This window comes from Acomys russatus, chromosome 3, assembly GCF_903995435.1.
Source record: "Acomys russatus chromosome 3, mAcoRus1.1, whole genome shotgun sequence".
Classification (NCBI taxonomy): Eukaryota; Metazoa; Chordata; class Mammalia; order Rodentia; family Muridae; genus Acomys; species Acomys russatus.
In genome coordinates this window covers 60,994,239-61,011,939 of record NC_067139.1, presented here as the reverse complement: position 1 = coordinate 61,011,939, position 17,701 = coordinate 60,994,239, and the positions used below count along the sequence as shown (strand labels likewise).

At 40.5% G+C, this 17,701-nt stretch overlaps 1 protein-coding gene across 3 annotated transcripts in view; it reads right to left on the bottom strand.

Moving 5' to 3' along the window:
* Positions 1-17,701, bottom strand: part of Parg (poly(ADP-ribose) glycohydrolase) — a 104,152-nt gene that overhangs the window by 15,563 nt on the left and 70,888 nt on the right. For all 3 annotated transcript variants that reach the window (XM_051141768.1, XM_051141761.1, XM_051141766.1), the window contains exons 14-15: positions 7,782-7,860; positions 4,696-4,804 (exon numbers count right to left, since the gene is read on the bottom strand). In XM_051141768.1, coding sequence (XP_050997725.1) covers positions 4,696-4,804; positions 7,782-7,860 — 188 coding nt within the window. The remainder of the gene's footprint in view (positions 1-4,695; positions 4,805-7,781; positions 7,861-17,701) is intronic.

The following is a 17,701-nucleotide window of genomic DNA, read 5'->3' as shown; positions in this document are numbered from 1 at the left end:
TATCTTCCATATGATATGTAAAAAAATTTATGCACATTATCACTAAAATGATCTAACATGTTTTGTTTTAAACATGTTTATAAAACATAATGAAATATAATACATTATTTCCTCCAACTGGTACTTCCCTTTTATGTGACTACTGGTGTTTGTCCTAAAATTTATAAATCTGTTTAATAGATAAGTGCAATTAATAAGGAACAGAAGTTAATTTAGGAAGCCCCAAGTTATCTGAACTAGTGTTTTGTTTTTATTGAGAGAGAGTGTGTGTGTGTGTGTGTGTGTGTGTGTGTGTGTGAGAGAGAGAGAGAGAGAGAGAGAGAGAGAGAGAGAGAGAGAGAGAGAGAGAGAGTGAGTCTGTATGGAGGTCTGAGGTGCTGCTAGGGGAATTACTCTATTGTTCCACTTTGGTTTTTGAGACAAGGGTGTCTCACTGGCCGTAGAACTTGCTGCTTCAGCTGCAGTGGTTGGCCAGTCAGCTCCAGGAACTCACTTTCCCTGCCTCCCCATTGCTAAAGTTACAGGCTTGCTATCAAGCCTGATGACTGGAGCTCAACCCCTGGGATCTATATGGTGGGAGAAGAGAATTGACCTTTTTTTTTTTTTTTTTTTCTTATTTTGCTTTTCTGAGAACTGACTTGTAAACTCTCCTATGACCTCTGCAAGTATACTGTAGCATACATGTCCTAATATATATATATAGAAAATGAATACAAATGTTAAAAAAACTCAATTAAGATGGCGATGACATTTGACAAAATTATTTGCTGCTTTTTTTCTCTTTTTCAGCAAGAGTTAGAAAACAATTCTTTGCTGAAATAATACATTTTGTGAGTATAGCAGTGAATGAAAGAACATGCATCTAACTCAGGAATGGTGGCAGAAGCCTGTAATTCCAGCAGTCAGAAAGCAAAGGCAGAAGAGTTATGAGTTCAAGGCCAGCCTGAGCTGTATAATAAAACCCTGTCTCAAATGAGGAGGGGAAACACACAGTGATCAGTTGGCTTCCCATAGGACAGGCCCTAAACCAGGTGCCTTCTCAATTTTAGTTTACATGCCCATCAGCTGTATTAAATCTGCAGTGTATTATTTGTCTCATGAGAATTTGATATATATGTTGGAGACAACCTTAAATTTCCTTTAAAAATAAATCAGACAGAAAGGAACACTGGGAAGACTTGCCAAGCACACTGACACAGTCAGAGTTTCTGAGAACAACAAAGAGGTGACTGTGGTGTACACTTGCTAGACATCAAGGCAGGGAAGATCCTGAGTCACTGCGACCAAATGAGGCAAACAGTCTACAAGGTCAGACCGAGTAACTAAGTGTTATGTGGGGAAAAAAATCTACATTTTAAAAAATGTGATCTGAGGGCCTGAGGTCCAGGTCAGTAATAGGATACTTGTCTAGCACAGGCAAAGCTCTGTGCTCTCCCTAGCACCAAGAGACAAAAAAAAAAAAAAAAAAAAAAAAGAGTCGGAGAGAGGAAAAAAAGAAGAGAGAAGAAACAAAAACAAGCAGAAATCAGAAGAAACTAGATTTAAGCCCTGACAGAATGAGTTACCCAGTGTCCAAAGACTTAGTCCATCTCTAAGTAGAGGTAAGGACAGCATCTCTCGTCTTTTGGAGTGGTTAAGACTAAAGCAGGCCATACAGCAGTAAATGGAAGGCCAGTGGAGCCAGGGAGTTCAAGGCAGCCTGTGTGGCATAGTAATAGATGTCTCATGAAGAAGAAAATCTCTGACACTGCATTTAAAGCCTATGTGGAGTGCCTAGTACATGATATGTAATTATTTTATTACTTTTCCTACTGTTAGCTATATTAATCGAAAAACAATTCTACTTGCAATTGACTAAAAAGAACCTTTTATAAGTCAAATGTAAGCCTTAACTGCATATTGACATAAATATTGGCAAGTGGAAAACAAATACAAAAAGGAAATAACACATTTTGTGAATATAGCAGTAAGTGAAAGAATATGAATCTAACTCAGGAATGGTGGTACAAGCCTGCAATTCCAGCAGTCAGAAGGCCAACGGCAGAAGAGTTATGAGTTCAAGGCCAGCCTGAGCTATATAATAAAACCCTGTCTGGGTCACTGTATTAGAAGGTACCATATGTTTTATCTGTTGTCTTCTTTGCTCTGATGCTGGACTAACTTAGATTTATTTAGTATTGAAAAGTATCTAGGAAGTAGTTTATTTGTAATGGTCTGATACAATGTACTTAAATCATTTCTAAAATATTTAATTTATGTTAATTAATTAAAATTAATATGTTACTTTAATCATTAACCAAGTCATCTGGAAAATTCTTTTGATGATACTTCCATAAGGCAGGTAGTGTACCCGCCATGACTGACCTGAGTGAAATAAATGCTCCCCTCTTGCCAGGTTATTTCAAGACTCACTGCTGGGAATATGTATCACCAGCCTATTCATCTATACTAATATATACATATTTACATATATGCATATGTGTACACATATATAGACCAGATATATTTAACATTCTGGGGACAAAAAAACTAAAGGTTAGTGATGTACATTTATGTACAGAGCATCAATCAACCATAAGGAATTTTAGAGACTTGTTTATACCCAAGGATTGCATGAAAATATCATAATTATGGATCAATTTCTTTTTTTAAAAATGACATTTATTTCGCTCTCCCCCCACTTTTGTGTGTGTGTGTGTGTGTGTGTGTGTGTGTGTGTGCGCGCGCGCGCACTCACATGAGTACAATGCTGTGTATGCAGAGGGTGGAGGAGTAGTTTTTCTCTTCCCACCATGTAGGTCCTAGGCCCTGGAGATCAAATTTAGGTGGTCAGGAGGCTTGGTGGTGAGCGCTTTACTCACTGAGCCACCTTGCTGGCCCCAATAACTTCTTTTAAAAGTGAATGTTGCAGCTCCCTGCAGGAAGGTGCATATAAGAACATAAGCTGTTGGGCGGTGTTAGTGTGCACCTTTAATCCCAGCACTTGGAAGGCAGAGGCAGCTGGATCTCTGTGAGTTCAAGGGCAGCCTGGTCTACAAAACGAGTCCAGGCCAGCCAAGGTTATACAGAGAGATCCTGTCTTGAAACAAACAAACAAAGAATATATGCTTCAGCCATAAGATGTAAGTCTTTCCATTTATGCTAATATGTTATACAACTATGACAAAGCACATTTATTTTTATCTTTCTTTCACATATTATTTTAAAACACCTGCTTAAACAAATATCTTTCAGTTTCAAAAACCATGTAACAAGGCCCAATAGACATACTTACTCAAGGAACACCCGACCAGAGTTTGAAGATAAATCTTACTCATCTTAATAATTCTATCATAAAACATCTTGGACTTGAATGCAGCTACTTCAAGTTGAAATTTTAGAGCAGTGAAAACAAGTTATATTTATCAGATTTTTGGGGGTGGGAGGGGGTGGGGGAGTATTGGGGATGTAACCGAGGGCCTCATGTACGCTAGGCAAGAACACTTACATCACCAGCCCAGAGCATTTAAATTGTCCACGCTACTTATAAGGTAAACTCATCAGTGTGAGGAGTGAGTGATGGAGAGGGCTAACACACAGTGGGACAGGCTTTGCAGACAGCTGTGCTGAGGAACTGCTGTAAACAAATCTCAAAAAGGACATCTGTTACACAGGTCCAACTTTGGTGACAGCAGATTATTGAAACACCTGATGAGAATCATTTAAGAACACTAAGCATTCAAAGAACCTAATAAATTATATATTAGAGACAAGTTTCTCAGTGAATTAGTTGCTCAGATGGTCCAGGGAATAATGACATCATTATGTTTAAATACCTACTAAACTCTAAGGGCTGGAAAAGCCTCTGCGGTTTGCTTGTCTCTATTTGGGCTGCTGTCACTGTGAGAGGTTTCTGTGCAGGTACCTGCAGACGTAGCCAGGCAAAACCACAAAACTTGTTACCTTAATAAATAATATCCGAGCCAAATCCTACACTGGCAGGAATTAAACAACAGTTTGCAGAACTGAGTTAATTTTCCTGGCTATGAGAGCGATTTGGAGAACTAAAGATCACCTTAGCTGCTGTGCTAAGGCTTCAAATACACAGAATAGAATCAGCACTCCACTTCATGAAGGAGTATATTCATTATAGCCCATAATAGTGAGGATTGGATAAACAAGAGGTGTATCACTTTTTATTTCTGAGAGAGCAAAAGAAAGAAAACAATGAAGTACAACTATACATCATCAACTATCAGAGTTTTCATCATAAATACGCCAGATTACTAAATCAATAAATAGCATGTTTCCTGTTAAATATTGGTACATAATTTCTGGGTTTTAGAAAATATTTTCAAACCTGATATCTGGACACCTTATAGAGAAGATGTCATGTGATAGATCTACCCCACTCCAATGTCCACAGCTCATTCTTTTCTATATAGTTTTATGAAGCCGCTAAAATACCTGACGAGATAAATGCATGTGTGGATTTAACATTAAGCAATAGTCTATCTGGCAACAGTGGCCAGTAATCAAACAATTACAAAATGGAAAGTACATCTTGTACAAGCTGACAGAACCATTAAATCAGGGGAGCTCTGAGCAGATGTACTGACACTGTAAGAATTACCAGAAAGCATTAATTTCAGCATTAATAAAATGGCAGTAAGTAGATGACAGCTGCCAGATGAACCCAGAAATAAGGTTACTGGCCTTGTTAAGTTCACGCCTCACTTTCTCAGGCACAAACTGATCGAGGTAGCGTCTGAAGTGAAGTGCATCAACGGCAACAATCTCCGTGCAGCGTCGCTGCCAGTCATCTCTGTGATGGGACAAAAGGGAAGAAAGATGTGGAACAGGTAGCAGCCTTAAAATAAGACCCTTGCGGGAGACAGGCTGTTGACACTTGGTAGTGTTAATATATTAAAAACAAACAAACCAGAACCACAGGGCTAGCAAAGCAGGAGGGCAGGAAACCCTTATAGTTTTAGATTCAGAGGTGTGCATATTGCAGGCTGCTGAGCAGTAGAATGAGAAATCAAGAGACAGTGTGGGATGATATATGGTATACAAGTACATCACGCACAGAGAGCCTCAGAGGTTGACGCATTTGAGGGTAAGCGAAAGTAATACTGGTCTTTGTTTTTCTCTAATACCACAGACATGGTATTTACTCTGTCTTTGTTTCAGAGATCTGTTTTAAATCATTGGTATATAACTCTACCCCATATTGTACAGGAAATAATCCTGAGGATCAAGTGTTACAAAAATATGTAACATTTAGTTCAACCTTCTACTTACTGTGCAACTGTTAGCTACAAAAACTGTCTTTAAAATGACCCAGACAAGAGAGCAGACAAGACATATTGCCTACAGAAATATGAGGTACTATCCAAGGTGATGAGCTTGGAAACTCTTAAAATTCCACACAGATCATTTGTTAATAAGCTTGCATGTATTGGTGCCAAGCAAACTTTTACACTAAAGATAAGAACCCTCCGTGCTAGTCTAGAGAATTATGGGGAATAAGCATCCACATAGATAATGGTTTCATTCCAGGCTCACAGCTAGTGTCAGTTGTCAACTTGACCCACTGCGCAGAGGGAACTTCCCCAATAGACTGGCCGGTGGGCATGTCTGTGGGACATTTCCTTAATTGCCTGGCCCACCATGGGCAATGCCATCCCTGAGCAGGTAGTCCTGAATTATATAAGGGAGGTAGTTGAGCAAGCCAGAAAACAAAAGTGCTCTATGGTCTTTAGCTACTGTTGCTTCCCATGAAGATGGACTGTAAACTGTAAGCCAAATAAATAAATAATTCCTTCCCAAGCTTGTTTGCTCACGGTTTTTTAACCACACCAACAGAATCCAAACACGAATAATGTATTTTATAAAATAAAAAGAAATCATAACCTGGACTTGACATTACAAATAGTAAGACTGTAATATAGGTACATTTGACTCCTTTTGCCAGAATGCTTTTTTCATTAAAACATGAAACACAAAGTGATTTCCCTCCCCATCTGGCAAAATAAGGTTTGTCTATCATTTAGTGAGTAAGCACGGATGCTAACACATGAAGTCTATTTCAAGAAGAAAGGGGACAGAAGCAACAATATTCACTTCAGGCTTTGCTGTCAACTTTTATGTGGCACTACGCAAATTGTCCCAACATACATTCCCCCATGTATCTGATAACATGGAAAAGTTAAGAATAGCTAAACAAGCTGGTCAAAGACTCTAAACTCTAATTAGAACTCAGTCTAAGTTTGGGCTTGGAAGTTACTCTCTATAGGTTAGAGATAAAGAGCTGCAGAATTATGCCCTGATGGTTTTTGCCTCAAACTTTGAATTTTTATTCTTCTATTTGGTGTGTGGGACATGACAATACTGTTTTATCTTGCAAAAATCTGAGATACTGGATTTTAAAATAATTTAAATAGAGTTACCACATAATGGGGGAGGCAATGCCTCAACTAGAGACATCTTATGTCACCAAGTAAAACCTCCAGTGTAAGGAATGGGTTAGAGCTTGGGAAGCTGTTGGCCAAAAGGGTCCCATGGATCCCCCCAAACATACAGGCTATTCCTGAGGGTTAGGTTCATCTCCACAACCTGATGGTAAGACCCTAGTGCTGAAGACAACACTTACTTATGTCATCGAACATGGAGAAATGGAGCTGGTGCCCAACTAGAAGCTTCCCCTTACTGACTAGTGGTCATGGTGCTGGAAGGTACTCTGCACACTACCGGAGGAGAAAAGTCATCATCAATATCACCCAGCTGCAAACCCTGTGACCTGTAACAGCAACTTGCCTGCAAGATATATTGGTATAACAGTGGCACAAATGTTATGGGAGCAACCAAGCACTTTCTGACTGGCTTTAGGCCTACTCCATGAGATGGTGTCTATACTGACATTGGTAAGGTGGCCAAGAACCTGAGACTAGATAGGTCACAGGCCCAGGATAAAACCATCTATTACTATTCTGCTAAAGGAACGTAGCAATAAAATGGCTCCTAATGGCATATTATTATACACATAGACCAGTGCATTGTTTAACCCTTATCAGAGAAGCTGCTTCTTGCAGCGGTTGGTAATTAACACAGGAATCCCTAACTGGTCAATGTGCAGTGAGTAAGAAACTTTGGAACACTCAGTTTCAAATGGGATATCTTTATTAAATCTCTGTCAAATCTCATGGATCTATATGGAAGAGGAGAAGAAAAATTCTGAGAGCCAGAGGTGATGAATAATTCCAAGGAAACAGTGTTTTCCAGACACAAAAGGATGGATATACATAGGAACTCACAGACAGTGTGACAACACGCACAAGACTTGCCCAAGGTCAAACCAGACAAAGACCCAGCAGTGAGGAGGGAAGGTGGACACAAAGCTCCAGCCCTAGACAAGATGTTCTCTGCACCTGATGTCTACTGGGAAAGGGTAAATCATTTTTTTCCAATGGAGCATTGCCAGGTATGTCAGCCATACTCCAAGACAAGCGCCATGGTCCTATGCCCAGTAATAGCTGACAAACAGAAAATGGACTTCACTAGTTTTTTCTTGTTTTTGTGGTTTTTTTGTTGTGGGGAGGGTGCTGAACATGAAGTTGGATGGGTATGGAGGTAGGGAGGATCTAGGATATTGGGAAAGGGAAAAGAATATGATCAAAATATATTGTATGAAAATAGTATTCTAAATGAAAAATAATACATTTCTGGAAGGGGCAGAGTGCAGAGTCAAGCACATACTCCTTTAGTTTCAGGCACACAATACTAAAATCAGAAACACTCACTTTTCACTGCTGTCTTCATGGCTCCGGGCCCAACGGTAAGTTTCAGCATAGCCGGTATATTCACTGTACTGTTCAGTACCTGAAACAAAAAGCCTATTATTAACATCACTTACTTCAGACTCAATGGTGAGAGCATTCTAACTAAGATGACCAATAAGGTGAGAGTATCATTCTTTTTCTTTTCTTTTCTTTTCGGTCTCTCTACATAGCCTTGGCTGTCCTGGAACTCACTGCATAAACCAGGCTGGAGACTATTATTCTTATTACTTCTATTCAGCACTGTACCTGAAGGATAGGTAGGTCCACCCACTCACCACCCCCAATCCCTGCTGCCACTGGCCCAACAACCCAAGAAAAGAAATAAAACACAAAGAATGGAAAAAGATAAGAAGGGCTGGGGAAGTAGCTCCATGGCAGAGCATGAACAGGGCCCTGAGCTTGACCCCAACACAAAATAACATAAAAACAAAATAAAATGTAAAACGTCTTGCAGATGCCATCATTGTGTATACTACAAATCCCAAAGAATTGCTAAGAGTGGAGCGAGGGCAAGAAAAAAAATCATAAATAATAAAGTCAAAGATGTCTCTGTAAATTTGCAGCAGACAAGAAAACAAAATACCAAGCATCCATTAAACACAGTAACAAAAACATAAATTACCATAAAACTTAGCAACAGATGTGTAAGACTCAAAGATGACAAAAATACCCAAGCAGAGAAATAGAGCATTCCTTTGAAGTAGAGAACTCAGTGTTATTACAGGGTTAATTCTTGATCTATATACCCATCTCAATGCCAACAACAATGCCAACTCCACAGTCCCCACCCTCCACCCCCATTCCTGACCCAGAGTAGTGTTGTACTGCTCAGAATGACTTAACTCATGGGGCTACAGGTACAGCAGCGTGTGTTTAAAAAATAGTAATTAAACTGGGGATGTTTGTGTTGTGACTTCACTGCCAGCAAAGAGGGAAGGAGAACAAAACGAAACAAAACAAAACAAAACCTGGGGCGCTCAACTATTGTACTTCAACAGTCCCTGGACCTAGACCTAAAAAAGGATGTGGGAAGGACCTACGAAACAAAATAGAGGCCAGGACCTATGAAACAAAATAGAGGCCACCGGCTGGCTAACTGTTCATAAAGGGGACTACAGTAAGACATACAGGAGAGGATAGTTTCCCCCAAATATTGGAACAGTAAGATAATTCATATAAAAATACAGATTTCAAAAGCTACCTCATGAATAAACATTTTGACAGAATACACATAAACATAAAGTTATAAAATCCCCAGAGAGAACAGGGGAGTACAATCCCAATTTCAGCACTGGGAAGGTGGGGGCTAGAGCATCAGGAGGACAAACTGGGCAATGAGAGATCCTATCTCAAAAAACAAAAGCAAACCTACACAGGAGAACAGCTTCATTCTGCTTAGCCAGAGATTTCTTGAACTGGACAGAAAGAAAGAAAAGAAAGGCTGTGACCACAAAACTTATAAATGAAAGAAAACTAGATCAAAATTCAAGTTGCTGTCGATAAAACACCTTTAGGGAAAGCAGACAGTGACGAGTATTTGACGAAGGATTTGTACTCAGAGCATCTGAAGAAGCCTCATGCACTAACAGTAAGACCCAAGCAGGGCTACGGAAGCAGCGTTTGGGGTGGAGCCCTTTCCAGCATGTGTAAGCCCAGTGCTTAGACCCCAGCTCAGCAAAACAAATACAAAATGAGGAGAAACACAACTCAACTTACAAAAGTGGACAGAAATCATGAACATACACTCATATAGGAAGTACACAGTTGGCTAACAGCCTTATAAAATAATGCTTAAAATTATTAATCATTAGCAATCACATTAAAACTACAGTGAGTTGCTATAAAATTCTCAATGTACAGCTAAAATAAAAACGGCCACAATAAGGGCTAGTTGTGGTGCACACACTGTTCCTCTCTGTGCTCGAGGCTGAGGGTGGGTGGATCTTTGTGAGTTTCAGGCCAGCCAGGGTTACAGGGTAATACCCTGTTTCAATCAACACAAAAAATGAGCAAATAACAAAAAAGTCATACTAAAAGCTGACAAGGAAACAGAACAAGTAGAAATATCATATAGTGCTGGTAAAACAACATGGCATAATAATTTTGAAAAATAGTATGACAAATTTTTTCCAAGTCACAAGAAAAGAATGAGTGTTTTTATTTTCAGATAATGTATCTGGGAGTAAAGGACAAGTTTTATATCAAGTTTTATATAAAGAAGAACATGAGCTAACTGAAAGTGCCACTTTCAATTGTGTGATGGAAATATAAAAAAGATTTGTAAACTCAAGATTTCAATGTAATGAAATTCCTCTGATGAGTAGATGTGAGCACCCTTACCATTACCATGGCAGACACTGTATCTACCATGATGACTTCTAAAATCATTTAATAAGCATTGTAGTTATTGTTCTGAATTAGCTATATGTATGGAGGCCAGTCTAAATTTCGTAATGGCTCTATGGGTTTGAAACATACTGAAAGGCATTTGGTAGCTTTCTTTCTACCAACACACCTATAATTTATAGCATTTCATTTGAAATATGGTTGAAACATCTAGGAAAGAAATCCTCAATATATCCTTGAGATATTTCAGTGTAGTATAATACTAAACTACTAGGGAAGATTTTTATTTATATATGCATATATTTTTAAAATAATTTTTCTTTTACCGATTTCTGTTCTCTCCTAGTCCCCTCCCTACCTCACTGTAGCTCTTCTTATACCTGAATCCCAACCCCCTCTCCCATCCAGTTCCTTCCCAGTTTGACAATTTCTTATAAAATTAAATATGAACAGTTTGATCTGGAAAGTAATTTGTAGGTGTTTACCAATAGAAAACAAAAATGTGTACAATAAAAAACTGTACAGAAAGGAGATAGTTCTTCAGTGGTTCAGAGCACTGGCTGTTCTTCCAGGGAACTCAAATTTAATTCCTAACACCTACATCTCAAAACCAGCTGTAACTCCAGCTCCAGCGATCCAATGCCCTCTCCTGGCCTCTTCCGGCATCAGGAATACAAGTGATGCACAGATAGAGATGCCAGCAAAACACTCAAATATGTGAAATAAAAATAAGATTAGGAAAAAATTGCAGCTGGGTGGTGGTGGTGTACACCTTTAATCCCAGCACTCAAGGAGGCAGAGGCAGCCAGATCTCTGTGAGTTCAAAGCCAGCCTGGTCTACAAAGTGAATACAGGATAGCTGGAGCTACACAGAGAAATCCTGTCTTGGGGTGGGGGGTGGGGGGTGGAGGGGGGAAGGCAGAAGAAAGAAAGAAAAGAAAAATTGCTCAGAAAAATATTTGTAGCAGGTTTACTCACAATAGCTGCATATCAGTCAAGGCCAGCCACAGAAACAGAAGCAATGAGATTCATTTGAAGAGATTTACTGCAAGGACTTGGCTCACACAACTGTGGGAACTAAATAAGCAGGGTTAACAAGCAGGCTGGGACTCTGAGACATGGGCAGCAGCTGCTGTCCACAAGAGGATTTCTTCTGGGAAGTCTATCTTTTAACTGACTGAACTAGACCCTCACAGATTAAGGCAAATAATCTCCCTTAAGTGGTAACTACTGTGGACTTTTAATCACATTTACAAATTATCTTTACAACAACACATGAATTCAGTGTTTGACTGAATACACAGAGGCTGTAGCTGAGCTAACACAAACCCATAATAACCTTACAAACAAGTCTGGCACAGTGTCTTATACAGAGGTTGGGAGATCACCTCAAGATTGAGGATACCTAGACCACAGAATGAGACTCTTCCTGAAAACAAACAGAGAAAGAAAGGGGGGTGGTCCCAAAGTAAATTAAGAGGGAGAAACAAACCCAGTGGGGCTTACACAGAGCAGTGGATCTTACTAGGTAAAAAGTACAGAGGCAGGGAGCTCACCCAGAGGGAGGGATGCACAGAGCCACTACACACCTCAACACAAGACAAGCCTAGGTAGGTGGACTCACTAAGCTTTAGAAATATAGATGAAATATTTAGGAGTAAAACGGTGCATAGTGATTGGATGTCTCCAACATACTCTTAAATATTTGAGGAAAAGAAAATTGACAAGAACAGAGGTAAGCTGGTACAGTCTAACGAAGTGTATGGAAAGCTGGGTGTGGCAACATGAATTCAGGAAGCTGAGGCAGGAAGATCCTGAATTCAAGGAAAGCCTGAGTTCCAAATAAGATCCCCCAAAATGAAATTTCAATATATTTTTCTTGTGACTACTGAATAAGTTTGAAGTTTCTTCTAAATATATCATATACTTGTAAGGAAGAGATTTATATTTATGTAACATTACGAAAAGACTGGTACATGACATAATTTCTCATAATAAAGGTTAAACACCACAGTTTCTAACTTACTGTTTAGCATACCACCTCTTAAAATAATTTTAAAGTATTTAATACCATTAATTTACATATATATATTATGCTACAAACCAAGAAAACAACTCTAATGTCTTTGCTATTTGTTGTTCAGGATCTTTCTGGATCTATAAGTAGAACTGAATGCCCCTGTGTATACAACAGCCACAGTGCCACCTCTGTAATCCCAGCACTCAGGAGGCAGAGGCAGGTGGATCACTGTGAGTTTAAGACCAGCCTGGTCTACAAAGCAATTCCAGGACAGCCAGGGCTACACAGAGAAACCCTGTGTCAAAATTAAAATAACCACATCACAGAGCGTACGTGTAACAAGTGAGCAGCACATGAGCTGACGTTACACGAGTAAGGTCAGGTATACCCTATGGGACTACACACTGGGCTCTCAAGCAGCTCACTTTCACAGCCAGCAGCAGTGCAGGAGGCAGAGGCAGAGGCAGAGGCACTGCTGGGACGCCGAGTGCAGCCTGCACAACCCCACGAGACAACACCTGAGAAAAGAGAACCACATCCTCAAAGACACACAGTGTGGGGAGAGAGCACCACACTGACACTAGGAAACATGGGACTCTGGGGTGAAGCGACACTGGTCATGTGACCTTGGTCAACCATACCATCTGAAGCTCACTCTTCCACCTCACCAGATCGCTTAGAAAACTAAGTAAGACAAATTAAAACCCCTTCAAAACAATGTCAATGAGCTTAACTGTGCAAAGAGTAAACAAAAGTGACTCTCCTATGCAGCACTCTTTCTTTTAAACTCTACTTTATTTGGGGTGCTTAGGCTTCAACCTCCCAAACCTATGTAGAGAGAAGGTTAGTGGGGAGAGGGAACCCGATTACTTCTCCCGGCAGTTTAAAGTCACTTGGGTTCTATACTCTGTCAACAGCAGACACAGCCACCTCCGAGCCGCTGAGAACCTGAAGGTTCTCTGAGTCTGTCATTCTCTGGTCTCCTCAAACTGCTACACATCACCCTTAGCGCTGCTGCTCGCTCCTTGCTCTCACTCACCTCCTCAGAGTCCTAGACCACGCCCCTCAGTACAGTAGGAGGAAGGCCTCACCAGTTGGCAAAAGCCACACCCCTCACAAGACAAAAAACAGGTGCGGACAAGCTAAAACTCAAACTAAAATCCCAGACGTGGGGTTAGAACAAAAACATATTTACACAAGACAGCTGAGTTTACAAAGAACCCAAAACTTCCCTTACACTCTTCTCTGGGTGTTTGCCTTCTTCTAGTGTATTGGCCTAACGGCATCTAAGGGCCAACCAGGAGCACTCATTTATGCTGTCTATTTTCTGCCTACTAGTAGACAAGTTTCACTTTTCCTGTTCATAACAACAAAAGCTGCCTACTTTGATCTTGTAATTATGCAAACACCTGGTTTGTCTTTTAAAAGCGAAATAGTTGAAAAACTATAAAATAGCAATTGTTATGTTTCTACCTCCAGTGAGGACAATGCCAGCCTTCTTTTCAAGGAGCAATAAGTGTAGATATAATTCCTTTGCATGGGTGGGAAGGTGGGGGTGAGAGATTAATGCATCCTTCTGCTCTGAGCAAATTGAACCTTGGGTTTTATAAGTAGACAAGTTTTATATTTAATATCACTCTTGAAAAACGAATGCTTTTAATGTATTTCAAATTCAAATTTATTAATAAGCCATGATGGATGTATAAAAGCAAAGTAGGAAGAGCCATGAAGACAGAAGCTTCTGAATTAGTGAGGCTGTCTGCCTCATGACAGACTACTGTTGAGATCTGCTTCGGCCTTTTGCCTAGACTGTAGCCACAGTTATTTTGCTCCCAGTCTCCATCTTGATTATATGGTAAAATTAACGTCAAATTCTCAGGCTATGCGCGCTTGCTCAATACTGCTGACAATGAATAATCTAAAGGGTCAAGAATAATGTCTTCCTGTGACACAATGATGTTACTACTCACGCTTTGTTTTATCTATGCACTTGGTTACACCCTGGATGCATATGAAAGACCTTAACTACCACCTCACTTTAAAAATGGCGCACGCCTTTAATCCCAGCACTCAGGAGGCGGAGGCAGAGGCAGGCAGATCGCTGTGAGTTTGAGGCCAGCCTAGTCTACAAAGTGAGTCCAGGAGTCCAGGATGGCCAAGGCTACACAGAGAAACCCTGTCTCGAAAAATCAAAAAAAAAAAAAAAAAGTTAACTAGCCAGGCATGGTGACACATGCCTTTAATCCCAGCACTCAGGAGGCAGAGGCAGAGGCAGGCAGATCTCTTTGAGTTTGAAGCCAGCCTGGTCTACAAAGCAAGTCTAGGACAGCCAGGACTACAAGAGAAACCCTGTCTTGAAAAACCGGGAAAAAAAAAAGTTAACAGATAATACTTTGTTGGCCAAAATGTAACACCGCTCACTCCTTGCCCTCTACTCTTATAAAAAGCTTGCTGGAAAGACAAACCGAGTCACAGTTTGGCTCCCGAGCCCTTTCTGTGGCCCTTGGGGGTCTGCGTGGAATTGGTGCTCAATAAATCATCAATATCAAACTGAGATTGGTGTTTGAGTGGTTTGTGGCTATTCTTAGACGACAACACTATTAGGCCAAATTGACCTTAACTTAAGGGAAAATCTTATCAAAAGTTCATTATGAGGTTTTTTTTTTTTGGATTTTTTGGTTGGTTTTTGTTTTGTTTTGTTTGCTTTTTTGAAGCAGGGTTTCTCTGTGTAGCCTTGGCTGTCCTAGACTTGCTTTGTAGACCAGGCTGGCCTCTAACTTGCAGAGATCCACCTGCCTCTGCCTCCTGAGTGCTGGGATTAAAGGTGTGTACCCCGCCACCCGGCCGTGAGTTTTAAATTTAGTTTCTCTTACTATAATAAAAGCTTATGGTGAACTGGGGAAAATATTAGGAAATTAACGAATTCTACTTGTCAGTGGGTTGTGCCCTGGGGCAGGCAGTTTATATGAATGCCATCTACTCTATGGAGTAGAGTTATTATTTTGTAAAGATATGCAGCATAGAAACATTTGATCTCAGCTGGAATCACATCTTTAATCCCAGCACTCAGGGAGGCAGAGGCAGGTGGGTCTCTGTGAGTTTGAGGCCAGCCTGGTCTACAGAGTAAGTCCAGGACAGCTGACACTACACAGAGAAACCCTGTCTCGAAACACAAAGCAAAATCAAAACATTTGATCTCTAAACACTCTGGAAAACTCCAATTGAACTCAGATCTCTCCCAAAAGTCTAGAGTCAGGGAGCAAAGGGCTGTTTCTATAATGATGATGCCCCTCACAAAGATGGCACAGAATCATAAGCAATGGTTTACTTCTGGTTAGTCCAGACAGTCTGATGCTCTGACACACTGCTGGGCAGCTGTTATGTAAACTAACTATTCTGCTCATGAAGTTTCATCTCTAGTAAGTGCAGGCATTTGCTTTATGTGCTCACCAGACAGAAGCAAGAGGAGAACCCTGCAGAGCCTCCTAAGAACTGATACTGAAGCTACATTCCAGATGTTTCATTCTTTCACTCCATTCATACTTCAACTCATAGCTACTATAGGGTGAATCACAGCAAATAGAAATAACACGGTCTGAACAGAAGTATTTGTCTGTTTGCATGACCTGTTTCATAATCATTTAAAAGTCTGATAGCAACCAGATGTCCCACAATGATGACAAATTTAATATAATTCCAATTTTTCCAAACTCTTCTACAGATTCAGGCAGCACAGTCACAGCCATTAGGTCACTGAGCTTGGCTGCATCATTGAAGGAATGGGATTGATCAGGCAGATAAATTGCAGTGCATGGTTAAGAGTCTCCTAAGAAGGGAGATGGCAGAAATCCAGATACCAAATAGATGATGAAATGGTCATTTCCATTAAGGGAACATCACATCACAGATATTAATTAGGAAGCACTGTAATAAAGTTAAGTGCATGTGGGGAAAATGCTGAGTTAAAAGTCACCCAAATGTCCTTAGCTTAAGGTAATCACAGATCTGAAAGACAGCCACAAACCTACAATTCATTCGTTTTACAATAGCTGTGGGCAAGTCAGAGATCACTGATAATCCCGAGTGGTCCTTTCTTAGGCTGGAGACAAGATACCTTAAGTAGGAGAGGGATGGAGGTAAGAGGGAGAGAGACAGAGAGGGACACATTGGTGTTTTCCTTCTACTATCCCAGGGAAAGAGACATCCCTTACTTACTGTAGCATTAACAGCCAATAAGATTCTTTTCCTACCATAAGAGAATTAAAGCAAATGAAACAAACTAGCTTTGAATTTAAGTGCCCAGCACTTTACCAAAGTTTATTAACCCATTTTTTTAAGGATGTAAATTCTTCTTGAAAATAATGGAATATTTTGTTGTTAGTCTTTAATTCAAATCCTCTAAAAATTAAAAAAATTATCATCACATACATGGGTGATAGGAATAGCAAGTGCCGACTTCCACAGCTCATGAAAAGAACACAGGCAAATGCTCAGTGTTCAGCTGCCAACAGCGGGCATTCAGCTGCCCTTCCCTCACTTTCCTTCTCCTCCCCCCAGTAACTTCCCAATCTATCTTATGTACCTACATGGTAATAAACAACTATAGACAGAAACAATAAGGTGCTGAGACCATGTTGTGAATATAGGGGTGTATCTTTCCAATTCAATACAATTTGGAAACAACGTTAGAATTCCAGAAGAAATTCTTCATGTTATTAACTTGAAGTAACAAACTAAGGTTCTAAGAAGAAATTCCTTTGCTGAGGTTCTAATCTTATTTTTCCACATAAGCAAAATACATTTTGTTGTTTGCCTTACCTCACCAAACCATCAGATCACATGGGTACAAATGTCTAACTGATATGAGGTCATTCTCGAAGCAGCATGATAACTTTACTTTCAGTTTTTATTTTATTAATTATTACCTCCTCCTCCAGGTCCCATCCCCGCTCCCTGTTTCCCCATCTCTCCTCCCCTACTCCTCAGAGAAGGGGAGACCCCGCCCACTCACCCCAGCATATCCAGTTGCATCAGGACTGAGTGCATCCTCTTCCCCTATGGCCTGGCAAGGCAGCCCCACCAGAGGAAAGTGATTAAAAGGCAGGCAACAGAGTCCATGTTAGAGTCATCCCCCAGTCGCCTTACTAGAGGACTCATAAGAAGACCAAGCTGCCTATCAGTTACAGAAGACAGCCAGCCCCTGAGACTATTAATGATACTCTGCCATGCTTGCAGACTGCAGCCTAGCGCAGCTGTCCTCTGAGTGGTTCCACCTAGCAGTTGATGGAAACAGATGCAGAGACCCACAGCAAAACATGGGGTGGAGCGCAGGGAGTCTTGTGGAAGAATAGGAGAAGGATAGAAACACTTAGCAAGGACCGGAGCCTCACAAGAAGACCGAAAGAGCCAACTAACCAGGGGGGCTTGTGGAGACTGAAGCAAGAGAACTTTAAAGCCAAAGCTATTGAGGAAATCAGCAGCCCAGAAGTTGCCAGAGAAGATGGAAGAATGTTGA